Below are 20,403 nucleotides of genomic sequence, written 5' to 3'. Positions count from 1 at the left end.
AGTTTAAAACGAAAAAAAAAATCCACTACATGTTTTGAAACATTCAACAGAAATGCTGTCAGAAGGCAGTCTGAAGTCTGACACATATTTAGCCTGGCATATCGTAAGATCTACTATTTGCTTCTCAAATTATTAACCTGCTCGATAAAAACAGGAGCAGAATATTGAGTTATATTTGCCAGGTCCCGAGTAGTTTTCTCAGTAATAACTGATTGTTAGCAGAATATACCTGACATCTGGTATTCCTTTACAGAATGTCAGAAATAAGCCTTTAAAAGTCAGTATCACACAAGATTATCATTTCAAGAACTGACTATGAAATGAGCAAAGTTGCAGGAAAAAATGTAGTGCTGTTTAGAAGTAAGTAACTACATGAAATAACTTAAAAGATGTAAAACAACTAAGTCTTCAGCCCAGGTACTAAGTGGCAAGGAAGAATAGATTGTTCTGAAAAGTTTCATGTACTAGTGAAGGCATGTAAAGAAAAACTTGCTCTACCTGTACCTCTATGTACACTACACAATAACAAAAAGGACTTTTGGATACCACAGTTACATAATTCATAGCAAATTTAAAATAGAAAGATTATGCCTCCTGTGCAACCAACCTGATAAGGAAAAGTCAGTCAATTAGTGGAGTCCTCCACCTGGTGGCTGGAGATGTATGTGCATTCTATTTATTACCACCAACAGGAGTACCATACACCCAAGATTCCAGTAAGTCAGGGCAAGAGTTGTTATCCCTGCCTCACCAAACTACATAATATGCTGTAGCTCTCTACTATAAAGAAGCAAAACTGATGTCATGCATGCAGCTATATACTGTGCAAAAGATAAGGCCTTGCCTTCATAGCAAAGTAGAGACAAACTTTATTTTAGATATTTTTATCCATTCATCTAGTACAAAAATTACTGCACATACTTTATTCTATTTACTGCTTTTCTTAGCCAGATACTTCTGCTGTTTTCAGCAAAAGTGCTAAATAAACTAGTTTATTAATTCCATTTAATAACATTGCCAATTTTTGGCTTAGAAAAATGCCAAATAAACCTGCAGTAGAGCTTTAGACTTAAATGTCATAACTACTACATCCATATGTTTTTTCTTGCATTATGTCTGTGTATTTTACATAAACATTTCCCAGCTGGTATAAGAGTATGATCAATATGACATGCACGACAAACTCAAAGGAAACAAGTTAACGTTTTCCTCGAAAGGTGGATCAACACCCCCCCCCCCCCCCCCCCCCCGAAAAAAAAACCACACAAACAAAACATTATTTTTTTTTTCCTCCATAACACTTACACAAAGTGACTTCCATACCTTGGCAGCTACAATGCTGAGGCCCATTCCGTTTTGTTTTTTCAATGTTACAGTTATAATTTCGGGTTCTTTCCTCAAAGGCTGAGCCTATCAAACAAGGCAAAGAAAGAAAATGAAAGATGACAGGAGTTCACATGCACTACCAGGCTATGAAAATTATTGTGCAAAACAGCTAATCTACAGTAAAAACTAAGCTGTTAAAGCAGCAGCACATCTCTAAATCTCATCTCAGATACCATGCCTGAAACTCCATTTTCAAGTTGGAATCCCTTAACGCTTGATTAATATGAATTCACGTTATCAAGTATTGCATCTGTGTTCTGAACACTAACAAAGTTATGAAATCTACCCACTGTTCTCCTCCAATTCAGTAAAGAGATGATTAGTGATTCACAATTTGAAATGTTAATGTGTACAAATGTAACATCTATAAAACATTATAAAATGTTTTCTTTTAATGAAAGCCGAAGTACCGACTCAGTAGGCCACTGTTAAAAAGATGACGGTACTCTACATGGAGCTCAGTTTGTAACACTTTATCTAGAAGATAATTTTGAAAAGATATTAAAGGGCTAATTAGTTTTAAAGGCAAAGAGTTGAAGCCTTGAAAGAATGTTCAGAGAATTTTCACTTCTGAAAACTCCGTAAGGCAAATAAAACTCAACCCCCCCAAACGTTTTCAGTAATTTATTTGCATCTTTGCAATATTGCCAGTTCCCTGCTCTCAAAAAGTTGCCAGTCTTATTTAGCTGAAGCATATAAATTTATTCATGTGCAACCTAGTTTGTGTTCATATTAAAACCCGCCAAGTGCAAGCTCCACAAGACCCATGAGAAAGTAGAAATAAAGCAAAGGAAATTAATTTAAAAAATATTGACACTGAGTAAGTTCAAATACTACAAAAGCAAGTAGATTTCAAACTAGTAAGATTCTAGCACTCTTGTGCCAAAGTCTGCAGAAGTACAGAATCTGCTTCTACTGTAATCAGGATTTATTCCATTAATTTAAGTAGAAAATTTATTAAAGTAAGTCAAAAAAAACCATACACACTGGAAAAAGTTAGCCACTGGGAACGTAACATCATCATTAGTCTATACCTGATTTTACTTTTTGTCTAACAATAGAAGAAATTCTTCAGTGAAGATCTGAGAAGGACGACCTATCCTGGGCAATACCCCTGACTACCTCAAAACTATAAACGGGGATGTTTACCCAATGTTTAGATTATGTGGACATGTTGCACCAAGAGGTGGTGTGTAGGCCACCACCATAAACAGACTTACTGTGCTCTCAAACATGGCACATTCAATTAACATACATGCACCAGAGAAGAATGCCTAAATTCTGTTATCTGGACCATCTTAAAAGGTATTGATTTCTGTAGAGGAATTAAATAGTAGCATCTTGCATTTCTTTGTGTAGCTTTTTAAGGCACACTGGCCAGAACTCTACTTTTTCTTAGTTTGAGGAACAGCAAGTACCTAGTACATAATTTCAGATGACTTTTGATTCCACTAGTTCTAAAAAAAATGCATTTCTTTAAAGCAACAAAGGGAAGAGGAAGAGCAAATCAGTTCAGGACTGATGAATCATCTATAGATTTAGGAGATGCTCTCTTCTGTTCTGGGACTGAGGCCCAAACACATTCTTCAGGATACTACATAATGTCATCTAACAAATGCTGGGTTCTGAACAGAGTAAATGAAGCTTTCAAGTCCCTCTGAATACCGAGGAGTAAGCATTTCTCTTAGAGGGCCGTAGGAAGACAGGTAAATTCCAGTTTACGTTCACATTAACAGTTATTTACAGATACATGTCCATATACACTTTTGCCAGTGTTTAAAAGGAGTTTCTTTGCTGTTTACACCGAAGTGGTGGGGGAACACAACAAACAATCTTATGTGAGAATTCTATCATGCAACAACCTAAAAAAAAAAACCACACCTGACTCACAAAAATCTGCAAATAGTTCCTTAAATTTACCAAATCACTCATGAACTATATGTTTAATTAAGCCTGTTCCTCCTGACAAGAATTAAAACTTACCACACGCAACACAATAGCTTACCAAGAAATCGCTATTCAATTTTCACCGTTATTCCCTGAATTAATACTTACTAGCTCAGCATTCTCATGTGACAGGTGACTTTCATAGTCTGCACCTTCAAAGTATATTGTCCATGTGCCTGGTGACCGTGGATGAGGTATTAGTCTACAAAAACCTGAAGGAGAAAGTAATGTTAACATAGGCTTGGTATTTTGTCAACAGATTAATTAAAATCAAATAGCCTGCCACCAGGAAATAATCAAACAGATGTATTCATCTTTTTTATATTTCGAAGTATGTGTAATCTTGTATCTTATATGCAATTAGGTGCTTCACTACAATTTTATGAAACCTACAAAATTTTATACTTCTACAGCTGCTGCTTCTGAGAAACATTTATATGAAAACATTAAGAGCTCATAAAAAGCTCTTGGGCTGTAAAATACAGCTTCTACCAACAGGAGATGTGAAATATCAATCCCTCTTGTAGAACATGAGCAGCTATCACTCAAAAAAAGACAGCAGCATGGAAAGCTTCTGCTTTGCACAGAGTCTAGCTAGCCAGTCTAAGCTTAAACTTGGCAGAAGTGAAGCTTCGCTTAGCCTTTAATATTCAGTGCAATTCTGCCACTAAAAACAGGGTTTTGTTTACTGAGCAATTTCCAGAATAAAAAATAAATAACTACAGCAACTGAGAGGCTGGTGCTTTGTCCATTGACAACGTCTGTGTCAGAGACGGAAATTTAAATGAGGTGCTTCAGCCAGGTGATTTAATTATTTTATTTTTGAAAGTTATCCATTGTTCTCTCCTAAATCAAGGAGGGTGAAAATCCACATTAGTCTGATTACAAATCACATCATCCAAAAAGATGAGCTTCTCCTCTTCACAAAGATCATCTTTCAGCAATTCAGTTTACATTGATTTACTGCAAACCAGTCACTTAGCATAATTTAAGAGATACCTTAAAAGTAAAAATTTGCATATACGCATCAAAAAAGGCCTTGTATGCAATAACTATACAGAGATTTTTAAAGCAAATGAATTATACTTCCTCATTACTTTATTCTGCTAGTCCTCTTCAGTCTCAAGACTATATCCTCTGTAACTCACTTTCCAAACACTCAGCTTCCTAGCAATTGTGTTTTTTTTTTTTTTTGTTTTGTTGGGGTTTTTTTTTTGGTTTGTTTGTTTTTAAATGCAAGAATATGGCATTTCTATAAACTAAGCTGGAACTGACAATTGCAAAACTTCTGTTGGACACAGCAGTTCTGCTTCGTATACAGCTTCCTCTTCTGTTCTGCCTGTCACAATATTTCTGTGGAAGGTTTTGAACAACCGTTTTAAAACAGAAAACTTAAGAAATTATGTAACAAAAAAATGTAATAAAATTGAGTAGCACAAGATAAGCATCATAACTTGTTCATCCACTATAATTGCTGTGATAGTCAGACCCACTACTTTGCTTTCTCAAGTTTGTTTTACCCAACCATACTAGCTCTCTGCTCCTCATTTGAGATTTGTTTAGACTGCAAATTCCCAAGCCATATATTCTTACAGTGAGATGAACATTAACGAATTATTTTAAGCTTAAGTGTTTTTTAACGTTATATGAAAGCAGTTTACGTGTAAAAAAATGCCTATTTAATTCTCATTAGCTTTAAAAGACTGTTGACATTACTGAAGTATTACAAAATTTACATTTATATATTTTTTTTGCAGTTCTAGCACCAAAATAAAAACAAACAAAACAAAAGTCTTTTGGAGCAAAGGCAAAGCCAAATGTCAGTAGACACTAGTAACTAAGCAGTGCTTTCTCAGAACCTTGAAAGTAAACGAAAGGGATGGGGAAAAAGTATAAGAATTCAAGAACACTGCATAGCTTTTATGGGTTGCAAAATTAGACAACACACTATAAAAAAATCAAAATACACATAAAGAGAAAGTCATTTACAATTAAATAAAATGTATTTTGCATTCTGTGCTCACTACACCAAAAAAGAAACTCATCGTAAAACAGAACAACTGACCTCTCTGACACAGAGGATCCAAGAATTCTTGTAAACCACTTGGAACATTTCTGACAACATCACAAGAATAGCCATCTTCTGGTAAAAGAAAAGGCAGCTGCAAGTCAGGGTCCTCTTCCAACTGGACTTCTCTGCCATCGCTGCGAGCAAGTTCATCAGCTGTATTTTCTGCAACAGTTACTACATTTTCTATCAGCTCCTGGACAGAAAGTAGAAAGACACTGTTATTATAATGAAAATTTAAAATGACCCCTTTAAGGAAAAAATAAAATAAGAAAACATCAAAACTTCATGAAAAGAATCTGGGAAATTGAATATCAGAGATGAAACTTCTTTGGCTCTACTTTGTACACAAAGGATGCTGCACTGCTTTATTTGTCAAATCCCATAGATAGTACAGTTAGCAAATAAAATTCAACAGTATTTGTTTTTATTTCAGTGTTTTCAAAAATTGTGTCACGTTTGTACTTGATAGGACAAGTGCATTTAAAAATATCTAATATAGAATGCGCATGTTCAAGAGGCAAGTTGGAATCACAGGCAACTTTAAAATTTTGACAATTTGTTGAGTATACTCTGTAAGACTAAATATATAGGAAAGAAACACATGACTTATGTATACCAGTATTTTCAGCTCCATCAGGACACACATACCAATAAAGGGCCAATGGCATATACAGTTGCCTAGTTTGGAAGGTTTATAGAACAAAGTCTTTAAATCTACACGCCCTGAGCTCAGTGCAATACAGAGAACCCCGTTAAGATACATAACTAGTTTTAAAATAACAGTAGAAGCACAGGGACATTGAGTAGAATCACCCAAGGTGCAGCAAGGAGCTGCAGATTTTACATTTGGCACTCAACTGTTCTGCTTAGTATTGCAGAAAGTTCTGTGAAACTGGTATGGTCTTCACGTTGTAGCTACGGTGGTGGCACATAGTGTGCAGCAGTCTTCCTACTACATTTCTGAGAGAACTGTAAGATTTCAACAGGGTACCTATCACTAGATTGTACGGATTGATAAGATTAATACAGAAGTTAACAAAAATCAATTTCCTAACAACTTCACAAGGTCCAACCAGCATGCAGTTTCTGTATGCTTCTGTTCATCCCAAATTACTCAAGAGTGCACAATGAAAAGGCTGCTCTCTCCCACCCTCCCCTCACCCCAACAGTTCCTTTGTTTTTCTGTTACTTTAAATGCCTTAGGCAGGTAAAGACAAGTTTTAACATGAAAGTTTTCAGTCGTTACATTTGCATTGTACAGGAAAAATAAAACAGGCAACTATTAAAGTGATGCAACTCATCATTCTCAAGCACTTGGTGTCTTCAAAGTTATGCGATTTACCTCAGGAACCAAGGAATCACCTCTCATTTGACTCATCACTGAATCTAACTGAACAGGCAGAATCAATACCTAAATGTAACTTTACCGCTAGCGTTGTTTTTGGAATAGAACTTACCCCTGAGATGTATGGTTTTCCTGGCATTGAGTTGTAATTACTACAATTCATTTACCTGAAGCTGCTACAGATATTCCATGCAGATTACCTAACTGTAAGTATTCGCTTTACTCAAGATTTGTGTGTGATTTCCAGTTTCATTCTACAGCTTCTACTTGGCTCCCAAAACCAGCTTGGCAACCGGGTCTTAATCTCATTCCTGTTATGCTATTGCGCCACTCCGAATCTGTAAGCCTAGTGTAACAACTTTATTATTTGGGCACAAAGCAGCATAGAGTCATGACAAAAACATACATGTGTTCCCATCCGAACGTTCAATTTCAGCAAATATCAAGGGGGAAGTCAGAAAAATCCAGACTGTCTTTAGGAAGTGCTCTCTGAGAAAAGCTTTTTTACTGTAAAAGGTGCTAATTTCTAACAGGATTACATCAAACTAAAATATGTAAGCATAAATACACTTACATTCCCTTGAGCAGATTCCAAGACGTGAAATTTTTCAGATTTGGCAGCAGTAAGTCAGGGTTTGAATGTACACGTCTTTTTAATAGCAAGGAACACAGAAGTACCAAATAGCACTTCATTGCAACAGGGAAAACTAGCCATGCTATAATCCTCCTCTGACACTATAATCCTCCTCTACCACAGTTAGTACTGTGGTTCTTTGAGGTCCCTAGAGAACAATAATTAAAAAAGTGGAATTCTACCTATGTGTAAACAGGAAATATAAGCTATGCTCTTCACCAAAAGACTTTCGGGTTTGGTAATCAATATATAAAAATCAACTGTACCCAAGCCACAAGTCAAGTGAAGACCTTTAGAACCATTGTATTAGTACTTTTGATTTAATAAAGTGATATATCCAGTTATTAAAAAATACTCTGTGTACACAATGGATTCAGTTGCATAAAAATTGGATTATCGTCACCTTTTTAGACTTTTGATTTCAGTCAACTGTCCTGTAATCATGTTTTACCTAAGAATTCTCATTCACATATGATTACACTTCTGCAAGGAACAAAAAACCTCTTTTGACTTTTGCCAGGAAGATTCTTCCCATGGATAAGAGTTGGAATAGTCACTCATCTTAAATAGCAAGATAATAACCAATTCAGAAAGCAACATATGTGTGTGCGTATATACATATACACACATACAAACACACCTGCACATAAGAGTTGTAAGTTTCATCTATCAATGTATCCAAAGGTGTTGTCCACTGCTTGTATGAAAGGATTCAAGATTCACAGATTTTCATGTTCCACATGTTAAAAAAAGGAAAAAAGTGTTCCAGCTTCTTTCATTTGATCTCTACAGGCAAAATTTCAGTCTTTGTTCCTTGTGGTTATACACAGAGCTTGCTTTTTGAAGTCGAGTGCTCTTTGTGCCTCTTTTCTACCACCTTACTGGATTTCATCCACAAATTCCATAAAGTGCAGCTACACCTCCCTGAGTTTGCTCAAGATGTACAGGTGTTACCTTACCTTCCGATTTGGTGCCTGAAAGATTTGGTAATATCCTGCTTGAATTGCAGTGAAGTACACACAAAGTTGGTGGCCAGAAGCATGCCAGTAGCACCAATGCTGCTTACCGTATGGGGAGCAGACTGCCTGCTCCGACTCTTTTTCTAACAATTCCAAATCAATCAACAACAACAACATAGCTATTTTCAGCCATGGTGTTTTCACCTAGTCTATGTTCCTCAGGTATGTTAAATAGTGCAGCAAGTGATAGAAGAGACTTACTGTTGGGATAAGTGGTTCATCTGGAGCACAGTGATAATTCTGCAACAAAGCTTGTAGCTGCAGAGAATTCAGCTTAAAGCAAGTACTGTTAATATTTGGAACATCTGCATGTGAGTACTTGTCCATCGTAAGCAACGTGGTTGCCTGAGGGGAAGAAAGTCATAGTAGACAAATCCAAATCAGAATGAAACCTTAAGTCTTGCTTCAGAGTTTTCTTTAGTAAAGAGAGAAAAAACAAAGCAAGAAGCCAGATTTGCTACAAAAGCAACTTAAATATCCCCCAAACAACCACTAAACACATCTCCTGCACCTGTAAGACAAATGAACACTAAACCTATCGCAAAAGAGGCATATTGATTTTTCCAGGTACTCGTCTTTTTCAGTGTTTATTTAACTTAGTGTTATAAACAGAAATAGAACAGCATGTTGGCTAAAGTCACTAAGTATCAATTTTACTTATAGTTTTAATATTAATGAGGTTGAACATACATTTTGTATCTTTACATGCTATCCCAACAGTCCAGAATAAAGTCATACAAACTATGCTCACCTACATGCTGTTCTCTAAGAACATACAATGGAGAAACATTCTTTTCAAATACAGAATTGTGTGACAAGTGTTAATCAGAAATACACTCACCTGCACTATTCTGCTTAGGTGGCAATCAGCAGCCAGTTCTAAACCTTGTTTTTCTGCCCAGGCTTCAATATGGCCCAACTGCTGACGAACAATAGCTCCCCAATAATGTGAACACAGCCCCGAATCTGGGGCTGTAACTAGTCTGTTAAAAAGCCACATGTTGATAAAATGAAACAACTGGGAGAAAAGCTGTATAGTCAGCGCAGCATTCACTCTGCATCGTCGCAACAGGGACATAGCTCCAGTCAACGTATGCAGCACATCATCTACAGAGATAAAACAAAGCAAGTCGATTCACATACCACGATATACATACAACTGGTTTAGGACATACATACTTAGACATATGGACACTCAACCCAAGTTAATGAATACTAAGTAGAACCTACATGAGTTTAAGTTACACACACCTTCAGAAATAAATGTATTGCTTCATATCTCTTTAATGGCTTTCAAGATTAAGCAACATTAAACTGACAGCTGAAATAAATATTTAACTCCTGAAGTGAAAGTAAGTAAAGGCAAGTGACTGACAGGCTAGCTACAAGGACATACGCTGATGGACCTACGGCTCAAACTAGGAAGAGGTTGGAGAAATGAAAGTTGAAGGCAGCTTTGGCTGCAGTGCCTGTAAGATGTAGGGGTTCAAAATCCTGACAGAAAAAAAAGACAAATAATAGAATTACAGTTCCAGACTTCAGGAGGGAATACTTTGATTCATCTATTCAGATTGGCATGTTCAGGCATGGGAGACTGCCCTGGAGGGCAAAGGGGCCCCAAGATAGCTGGCTGATCATTTAGAACCAAAGCACAAGAACCTTGGAGCTCAAACACAACAAAGAAATACAAAGGTGGAAGTGGGGATGGGTTACCTGATAGGAAAACAGAGACAATGCAAGCATGGCATTTAGAAAGCCAAATACCTGTGAAAATTGAAACTAGCAGCAAAGGATGCAAAGTGCAACAAGAATGGCTTCTATTAAATTCACCAGCAGCTTATTGAAAGCTAAGGAAAATGTGGGCCCATTGCTCAGTGGAGCTAAGTACCTAGTAACAAAGACAAAAAAAAAAAGCAGCTGAAGTACTTCATTTCATTCTTTTTTTAATTTGTTTAGTTTTCACTAGTAAGGTCCTTTGTGCATAGTAGCAGAGGCTGCGGGCATAGCAGTAGAGGAAGATCAAATAAGGGTCTACTTCATCTGACTGGATGTGGTAGTTAGTCTACAGGGTCAGACAGGATGCATCTCAAATTGGTGAGGGAACTGGCTGACATCACTGCAGAGCTATCATTATTAAAGTACTATGATAATGGAGGAGGATCCTGATGACTGGAAAGAGGCATTGCATCCATTTTCACAAAGGGCAAAAATAAGGACCAAGGATCTGCAAGGCCAGCCAGCTTAACTTTAGTCCCTGGGAAGGTTATGGGGTAAATCCTACTACAAGCCACTTCCAAAGCATACGTATGAGGTGTTTTGGAAGAGCTAGCATGGATTTACCAAGGGCAAATTATGCATGACCAACCTGACTGCCTTCAGTGGTAAGATGACTGCCTTAGTAGACAAGGGGACAGCAGTGGATGTTGTTCCTTGCCTTGCCCTTTAGCAAGGCTTTTGTCAGATTTTTCCACAGCATCCTAATACTGAAATCATTGAAATCAGACTGGATAAGCAGATGATAACTCAGGTAGAGAAGTGTCTGGATCACTGGACTTGGTGGATTCGTGGTTATATAGTCCAGCATTAATAGTTATTAGTAGCCAGCTATTAAGTGGGTTCCTTCATAGATTGAGGCTGGAATTGATACTGTTTAATGACTTAATTAGTGACCTGGGTGACTGGATGGAGTGCATTCTCAGCAAGTTCACATAAGATACCAAGCTGGGGGGAAATACTGACGTACTTAAGAGTAGGGTTATTATTCAGAAGGACCTCAAGAGGCTGGAGTAATGAGCTGACAGGAACTTCATTAAGTTCAAAGGCTTCTGGGAAGGTATAACTGCAACAGCATAGCTGGGTGCCATCTGTATGGAAAGCAGTCTTCCAGAAAATGATGAAGAGAACCTGGTAAACATCAAACTGAATATCCTGGCCTGGAAGGTGACCAGTTGCATACTAAACTGTTAAGTTAGCAGCAGTGCAGCCAGCAGAAGGGAGGGAAGTGATCCTTCCTATCCATTCAGGATTTGTGAGACTGCACATGGAGCAAAGCATCCAGTTTTAGACTCCCCAGCACAAGGAAGATATTGATTTAATGGAGCAAACTCAGAAGTGAGCCACCAAGATGATTAGGGGGCTGGACATAAAAGAGGAAAGGAGAAGTGGATTTGGTTCATTTTGAGGAAAGAACAGGCTAAGGACAGAGCTTCCTGCTGTCTTCGCCTGTCTAAAAGCAGGGTTCAGAACCAGACACATGTGAAAGGTGCACAGTGATAACAGAGCAACAGGCAACAAACAAAAATTGGAGCACTGGAGATTCCAACTAGATATATTAAAAATATTTCCACTATGAGGATGGTCAAATGTTGGAACAGGTTACTCAGATGTTATGGAATCTCCATCCTTGAATGGAGATTGAAAAACTCGGTTGGGCAATACTCTGAACAACCTGATCCAGCTGAACCTGCCTTGAGCATTAGGATAGATTAGATGACATCCAGAAGTTCCCCCCCGTGATTTTAAAAGCCAATACAGATCATTCATATGCCATTACTGTCCTTTCTTGTTTGAATCAGTTTGTTATGAATGATAACTCTCTTACAAGTTAGGGCAACTTGTATTTGTCATATCATTGTTAAGAAGAATTCTATTTATTCGTTATTAATTGCATGGTTTAGAATACACAAGAAAAGTTCAAGCAGTCTAACCTATTTTAGGCCTCTGAGGATTATTTTCCTCTGGATCATCAAGGAACGCTGGCATATAGTTATTAAGCTCTGACTGCAGACAATGAACGAGGTACCTGGAAGGGACAAATGGGGGTAGGGAGGGAAGAAGGGAAAAAAAGAACATTTAAACATTTACATTTTTTATATGTTTATTATTAATGCTTCTAAATAAGAGATCTGGAGAATTACAAAATTGCTGAAATCAGTCTTAGGTCTGTGACTATAGTGATCAGAGTAATATTTTTTTAAAAGGATACAGAGAAACCAGTTCTCCTATGACTTTCCTAGAAATACTGGAAGAAGAATTAGATCATCAGGGAACAAACAGCCACTAAAACACAATATTGCTACCACAAATATAAGAGAAGGTCATATGCTACACAAAGAATGCTGTCAGGCCAATCTTTAGGTCTGTAAGATTAAAAAAGTAATTTTCCCCTGAACATAAATGCACTTTTTCCATTTTAAAATCTACCAAGAAGATCACTAAACATAATTTTCCTGTTCTGAGCCAACGCACAAGATCCTGAAATGGTCCCAGTCTTCTGTGACAATAAATCTTTCACTCTTGCATTTCTCTTTCAAACCAGTGAAACGAAAATTTTTAGTATTCTTCCACTTCTAATAATTAAGCACTTTCTTTAACACTGCTTTATTGCAAATCATTTATGCATTTTTTTTTGTTAAGAACTGAAACTAAAAGGGAATCAAATTCTAATTACATAGACAAAGTAAATAGTTCATGGCTTTGTACTATTCCCCTTTCTGTTTCTGGTAACATTTTCATCTAGAGAACAAAAGGGATGGCAATTTCAGCCAACTCTGGTATATGCCAGTTATTGCCATCAAATAACATCTTCACAGCAGACTTCTTTCTTTTCATGCTTCTGTTATGCTTCCTTATTTGTCTTCTAAAAATACATTTCACCGCTCTTTTATCCTGAAGTGTAATACATCCATTTGAAATCTTCCATGTTACAGTGCACTTAGGGGAGAATTCACTCACAGCCAAAATTCATAAATACCATTTCTCATCCAGCCTGCTCATGTACAGAGTAAAATACAATGCCATTTCTTTCCAGCCATGGAAGTATTCAGTTAGCTAGACAGTCATTGAAAACAGAAGTAGCAAGACATCAATTAAAAGTGATCTGTGGTGAAGAGGCATAGGTTCATTAACAGTTATTAGTCACTTAGAGATGATATAAAAATGGAAAGACTGTCAAAATAGCTACGTACTATATCTTATTTACCCATAATTCTCCTTTTTTTTAAAAAAAACTGTGCTAGTACATGCAAAGTAGTTTAGCGTTTCTCTGATATTCGTTGAATAATCAATCCCAAGCCATTAAGCCCATTTGAGTAAATACTAGACAAAACGTCTGAAGTGCTGAGTAGAGAAGCGTGTTCTTAATCTAGATGTTTCTAATAATAATAATAAACTATAGAAATTACACAAGCTACTAACTTAATAAGAATCATGTATTTTCAAGAAAACATGCACCTTGGATTATGTGCACACATTAACCACCACCCCCTGGACCTTCTCATCAGGGCTGCTCTCAACCTGTTCTCCGCCCAGCCTGTATTTGTGCTTTTATCTAAAAAAGTACCTATTGTGCTTGTATCTAAAATAAACACCCTACAAATGGGGGAAGGGTGTGTACAAGCCATCCAAGGTACACTAAGCCTTCTCTAAACATTAATTTCAAAGGCAAATTTGCTGAAAAACACTTGTTCAATACTGGCTTAAAAAATAAAACTAAAAGGACAAAAATTAAGCCTTTCTTGCTGATTATCACCGTGCTCACTCAGTGCTGTTATCTTTGTTTGAGGATATCTTTATTTGAGCAACCTTTCCTCTGAGGATTTCCCTTCCCACTGGGTACCTCATTTAATTTTTCTTTTAATCAGTACTGTAATTACTTGAGCTGACTAACATGGGTTGATTTTACCCCAAGCCTAAACTTGTCTTTACACTACGTTTTTAAGAAAAACATTGTGCAAACTGTTATTTATGAAAGGAGTAGATTATTAATTTAATTAGAAGCCCCGAAGAGCACAAGGTTCATTACATTGCAAGCCCATAAATATTTAGGTCCATGTACTTAAACACTATCAGAAAACCTAATCTTTCCCCATACCTCTAAAAAAACCTTAAATTATGAGATAGCAAACTAATTTGAACAACATTTCGTTAACTAACACAAGAATAACTACAAAATATTAAGCAGTTCTCTAAATGCCCTGAGATTAAAACTATGTGTTAACAAATGTTAACCAAAACAATTCAAGTATCAAGCTACAGAAAAAAACCTCAAACTTCAAACTACAGAAGCTTAGTACTAAAAACAGTGACTGGCCACTCAACATCTTATTCAACTAGCTATGGTTCAAAGCCTACCAAACTTCCTATACCAAAATGGGAAATCCAGACAGACTTATTCCTTTAATGAAGAAACACATGAAAGTGATGCAGATGAAACTCCTGGCATAGCCCAGTCATCTCTATTTGTAAAATAAAAAACTGTAAAATGTAGTCTGGTCTGCCTTATAAGCCCTCCTCTCAGATATTTAACAAGACATAAGAGACATTATTGCTGTAACTAAAATTTGCGAAAAAGAGAAGATATTCTAAAAAAACACAGAAATAAACTGTCACATTAACATATAGAAAGTTAAGTGAAAAAGAAGTTCATTAGCCTTACTTGAATGCCATTTGAACCAAGTGTGCCAAAACATCTTGCGCATCCACAGTAATTCGGCTAAGGTCTCGGTCTTGCTTTATGAAATTCAGTAATTCAGATGCATTCGCCATCCAAAAGGCAAGTGCCCCAGCAATATTCTTCTGTTTCTGTAAGTAGAAAGAAGCAAGAAATAATACAGAGAAATTGCCCTCTGATGAAACACTGCAGTTTAAAAAGGCTTCAAAAGATAGACCAGTACGTTTCCCCATTTCACCAAACATACCCCAGATACCAGATATTTGCAAAATGTTTATATACAACATTGCAAATTGTTGTAACTGCTAAGTTCAATTTTAATGTTCTCTGAACATACAAAATTCTATTAAATTGCCAGTAGCAGTATCAATAAAGCCACGGCATTAAGTACCTAGTTATACAGTGCTGAGAGCTTAACTGAATGCAGTATCTGGTAATCTGTACGCTTTTAAGCGCATATTCCCTGTTGCCCCCTGCCACCCTGATACTGCACTCACTGGCTTTGATACCAGGTGGTACAGTATCAAGTACTGATCTATCTCACCATCTCCCGACCACAAATGCCAGGCCAGGCAACCTCAGATGAAATCCAAAGAATAGGAACCACAAACAACAAAAAGGAAAATAAAGGGAAGAAAAAGAACTTTGGTCATTTCATATCCACATTGAAGTGCGTTAAGCAGAAATTATGGAATGCCATAAAAGTTGCAAAGTCAAAAAAGGATTTTAGTACTGCATGTTCCAGTTGCTGAATGAGTGTTATGAACTGTTCAAGTCCAGCTGTTTGAGTATTGTATTTTGATATGGAAGCAGCATGAGAAACTGAGCTAAGCCAACATAGCTAGGATCAGTTCCCAGCAATATTTCCTACCTGATCAACCTGGTCTACCTCCTGGAGAAAAACGGACGAAGGAAATCAAACAGAATAGAAGAAAAACTTGTGAACAATCATGATAGCTTTAGAAATCAAACACTAAATATGAAGGTACAACACTTATGTTCACAGTTATACACAAATGCATTAATCAGTAGCTGTGATGCAACTGAGCTCCTTTTAAAAAAAGGAATTCTTTCAATAGGACTGGTAGCACAACAGCTAAGAACTGAAGTGCCCACACATCGTGATTACTTTAGGGAATGCCCTGTGCTAGCTGACATCCCGGAGCAGCTGGTTATTCTACACTCAGTGCACCACAGAGACCTCGCAGCACATTGCACAGGCAGCAGGGTAACTAGCCCTATGAGTAACACAGACAGGGAGCTAGTTGCCCACACTGCTGCAATGAAGACAATGTACACACACAAAGGGGGACAGAACCCCCCCACTAGAAAAACAAAACAAAAACAAAACGAAAAACAAAAACAAGAAAATGCAAACCAAAAACCAAAAAAACACACAAAAAACAAAAGCACAAACCACATTTAACATAAAACACCTATACACAGATTTAATACATGGCTTTTCAATTAAAGAACAAAAAGACTGTTTTAAACAACAAAACAGAGTCAAATGAAATATCACACTAAGAGCTTAAATACTTGTATATATAAGCTACATTCACTTGAGTGAACAAAACAAAGAAAGAAAGAAACAAAAAAAACACATACTCCCACCGGGTACGCCTGTCTGATTATTTAAAACTAAGCTCTTCATTCTTTTGTACTTCTAATATCACTCTCCTCACTCCTGCATCACAGTACGCTTAGATGAAAAAAATCTGAGATATCATTTTCTGTCACTATAAGTTTAGTTGGAGTTCAAAAAAAAAAGGCAAAAAAGCTGAAAAAAGCTGCTACTTTTCTGTTTCTTCTCCCTTTCCAACCAAGCAAGCAAGGGACTCTGACTGAAGATGGGCTGGTACAGGTTGAGAGGAGCTGCTCTGAATGTTGCTCTTTCTGAGCTGTTAAAATTTGCAGAGGATCAGAAATACTATAGAATGATTTGAAAAAAATCAGAATACACAAAACTGACTTGCTTATATGAACTTTCTACTCCAATATTTCTATTGAAAATACTGAGCCTTTTCAGAGCTCTCTCCAATTTTATCCCTATCCCATATGAATTCTTCTATAATACATCCGCTAATGCAAAGACTACAGAAAGCCACAAAATTAAGTTTGTTAGCAAAAAACTTCCTGAGTAACTTCAGAAAGTTAGCAAGTCTCCTTATGGTCTAGGACAGAAGTTTTGATCCTAATTTTTCTTATTTCCAGTAGAGTAGAAGGTTTTGTGCATCTTCCTTTTACTTTTGCTCTGCTTTGGGAATCACTCTCTCCTTGCCCCATGTCTGTCTTCTCCATCTTTCACACCCTCAGATCCCTTTCAGTGCATGTATGCTTTACAGCCAAGACATACAAAAAAAGCTATCTGTGACACAAAGTTATTACACAGTAATTCAACTGTGACAGCTATCAACACAAACACTTATTCTACAGCCTAGATGAAATAATTTGACAGAGCTTAGCTAGTATCGTTTATATCCCACCACAACAGGTCCAAATTAATGACTTCTTCCTGGTTAAGCTTTAAAATCATAGAATAAAATCATCTAAGTTGGAAAATTGGAAAAAAGCTTAGACTACCAAGCTCAAGCATCTGAATCAATGCAACCTACTTAAGATTTTATTTTGTCGTCTCTAGCCCATTAGCCTGCATCTTCACTGATGTTCTACTCTTCCATCACATTTGTGATTTCCTGTTTTCCCCCTGTTCCTCCAGCTTTTTCAGCTTAGGATTTGGAAGAAGCTCATCCCAATTTTTCTTCAGTTTTCAAACTAGAGGTCCCTACAGTCTATTTCTTGCCACTGGATAATGTCTTTCATTAATCATAAATTCAGCTACCACTTCCCTGTTGATGTTTTCCCTAAACTTCAGATTGGAGACCAGATTGCAACCACAGAGATGCAAGGCTGGAGAAGTGGCCTTTCACAATGTCCTAAGACCAGACAGACACTTAACTTTAACAGTTTCATGATACTATCAGCAGGACTATATAAAATACATTTGCTTGCAACAACTGCAAGGCTGGACTTGATTTAGGAAGTCTTTCTCAGTGCTGTAAATTAACGTTTTCACAGTTATTCTGTTTTTGAGCTCTGAATTTTATTTTTTTTGAAAACTGATGCTTGAGCTTGTCTCTCTAGTATCTTTTAGCAGCTATAGGGTTATCCATTTTAATTCAATACAAAGAGAATGTACAGCTTTATCTTTGCTTTCCCACTGTCCCAGTCCCTCTCACCCCAAAACTTTTTTGGGTCATTGCTACTAGTTTACACCAGTTACATAAACTGAGTAACTTTCTTTGATTCAGCTCTGTAACTTCCATGTTATATCTGGAGCCTTCATTGTTTCCCTTCCATTCTCCCAACTAAATTGCTTATGTTCAATTTCTTTGCATTTTCTATTCTCCACTACTGTCATAATCTCCCCTCCAGCTTGAACAAATTCACTCTTCCACAAGCAGATCATTTGTACAGCAGAAGTGAATTTTTAACTTTTGACACCATCTCAGTTTTAATCAAATATCCATTTACAATGGCATCAACACTCAAAGTAGTGTACCAGTTCTTCACTTCATATTCTAACCACCTTTAACCTCTCATCAACACCAGCATATACAAAGTCTAGTTTTTTTTCTTACTGTGAAATGTCTTCAACATCGGCATTTTCTCCCGTTCTTTCTTGTGAAAGGTAAGAGCCTATTGCAACTGTTTACAGAACTACCTAATTACAACATCCTCCCTCCTGAAAACTCCACTAAACCTTTCCAAAACCTGAACAAAAGCTAAACAGATTGCGATTGCTGTGACATTCGCACCACTATTTTGGTGTTACTTTCCTCTTTTCCCTTAGTCAACCTGTTTTCCAACACTTGCATAGTGAATTCTCTACAGTAGGATTGATATATTTGTTATGCTTGTACAGTGGCTAGCACAGTAGGGTCCGTGCTCTATATGGGCTACTATGGCAGCATTTTTTGCCACAAATGAATGTTTTAATAAATATAAAAATGTATTTCAAAAATGTATTTTCATCTTTTGTATTTTTTCCTGTGAGGAAAATTTGCAGACAAAGAAGTTAGAAAAATGGATTAGAAAGGATATCTGAAATAACTTTACGTTCTTAAGAAATTACCCCTACGTTTGTCAACATTTCAATAATGCAAGGTATTGTCTAGTTTCGTAGACAAACCAGTGGATCTAATCTTGTACAGGAAACAGAACTCCCTCTGTGCTTCTGTGGAACTCTTGCATATCACCACACTAAACATAAGATACTGGAACATTTGAGAACTTACATTTCTCTTTCTAGGGCAATTATGTTACCTCGGTTCAAGAAGTCCGTTTTTGTTAACGTTTTTGTGATTACAGAAATTGTAAAAGTAACAAGCATAAAAATTCAGGATTATTTTTTCTTTTGAATATATTACTTTCAAGCATCAAACAATGCAAACATTCACTATTAATAATAAGTACATCCAACTTGTTTCATAAGAGCTTGCAACAAGAAATGCTTGCAAAGGTTTTATCTTCTAGAAAACAGTAACTTCTTATCATAGAACATGTCTTCAGAGCAACAGTCCCTCCCTAACCTCCCACATTGCCCAGGAGAGCATTTGTTCCAGCTCACATTAGTCATTGACACACAACAAATCTTCACACGGGAAATCAGTGCAGTCTGACTCTTACCAATAGTAGGTTAAACCCTACGAAAAAGACTAAGAAGATTACCAAATTATCTATAAAATATTTAATTCCAAAATTTGTTTTTGCAAAGAAACTCACCTGTATAACTCCTTCCATCATGTTCACCATCTTGTTGACTATTGCAATGACTTTGTGAGTACGCTCAGTAGGAGTGATGTCAGGTCTGTACTGGCTTGACAATACATACCGACATGTCATGTACAAAACATATGTAGGTGACAGCTTAAAATGAACTGTTGAGCTATTTGTGTAATTTATAATGGCAGACAAAAAGGCATCTTCAGCTATGAAGAAAGAAGAAAATAAAAACATGCCATAAAGCCAAAGACTGGAACAAAATTAAACAAAACAATTTCATAACTGGTGGTGGAAGGTTCTTGAGGAGGAGAGTAGGGAGAGAGAAGCAACATACAGGAATTCTAAATTAAGTGTCTCATGTGCTACAGTTACTTAGGCACAATAACAAAGCTAGAAAGTGTGATCACTGGGAAACATTTCTATAGTATTTTCTGTCTCTGTTGAAAATTTGCATCTTCAAAGAAACAAGAAAATGCAAGGTTTCTCTCATCTACTTTAACAAAATTCCCTTATTATAGGATATTGTAAACTAGTAAAAAAAAATTGTCTTTGCTTGCTTACAAATCTACTTAGTTTCAAATATCTGAAGTCTGGACAATCTCTGATATGGTGTTTTTCTACCAGATCTGAGACCTTAAATAGGGGGGCTAGGATAATGAAAATCTAAGTACTAAACAAAAATTTAATCTTCACTAGATTTTATATATATATATATCTTGGTCAAGATCCATGTTGATGTAGTATTCATGGCATGGGGAACTCTAT

General features: G+C 36.7%; 1 protein-coding gene across 27 annotated transcripts in view; it reads right to left on the bottom strand.

Moving 5' to 3' along the window:
- AFDN (afadin, adherens junction formation factor) overlaps positions 1 to 20,403 on the bottom strand; it is a 130,262-nt gene that overhangs the window by 41,149 nt on the left and 68,710 nt on the right. For 20 of the 27 annotated variants that reach the window (XR_014581956.1, XM_083830024.1, XM_083830004.1 and 17 more), the window contains 9 exons: positions 19,639 to 19,844; positions 15,725 to 15,745; positions 14,839 to 14,984; positions 12,110 to 12,204; positions 9,244 to 9,509; positions 8,604 to 8,747; positions 5,399 to 5,597; positions 3,442 to 3,545; positions 1,324 to 1,410 (listed from right to left, as the gene is read on the bottom strand). Coding sequence is in view for 26 of the 27 variants with exons in the window: in XM_083830024.1 (XP_083686150.1) it covers positions 1,324 to 1,410; positions 3,442 to 3,545; positions 5,399 to 5,597; positions 8,604 to 8,747; positions 9,244 to 9,509; positions 12,110 to 12,204; positions 14,839 to 14,984; positions 15,725 to 15,745; positions 19,639 to 19,844 (1,268 nt within the window). In the remaining variant the exon portion in view is untranslated. The remainder of the gene's footprint in view (positions 1 to 1,323; positions 1,411 to 3,441; positions 3,546 to 5,398; positions 5,598 to 8,603; positions 8,748 to 9,243; positions 9,510 to 12,109; positions 12,205 to 14,838; positions 14,985 to 15,724; positions 15,746 to 19,638; positions 19,845 to 20,403) is intronic. The other 7 variants (XM_083830027.1, XM_083830007.1, XM_083830021.1 and 4 more) reach the window with 1 other exon arrangement.

This window comes from Anser anser (genome assembly GCF_964211835.1).
Source record: "Anser anser genome assembly, chromosome: 3".
NCBI lineage: Eukaryota > Metazoa > Chordata > Aves > Anseriformes > Anatidae > Anser > Anser anser.
Note: the sequence above shows the minus strand (reverse complement) of the source record. Positions and strands in the feature narration are given on the sequence as shown.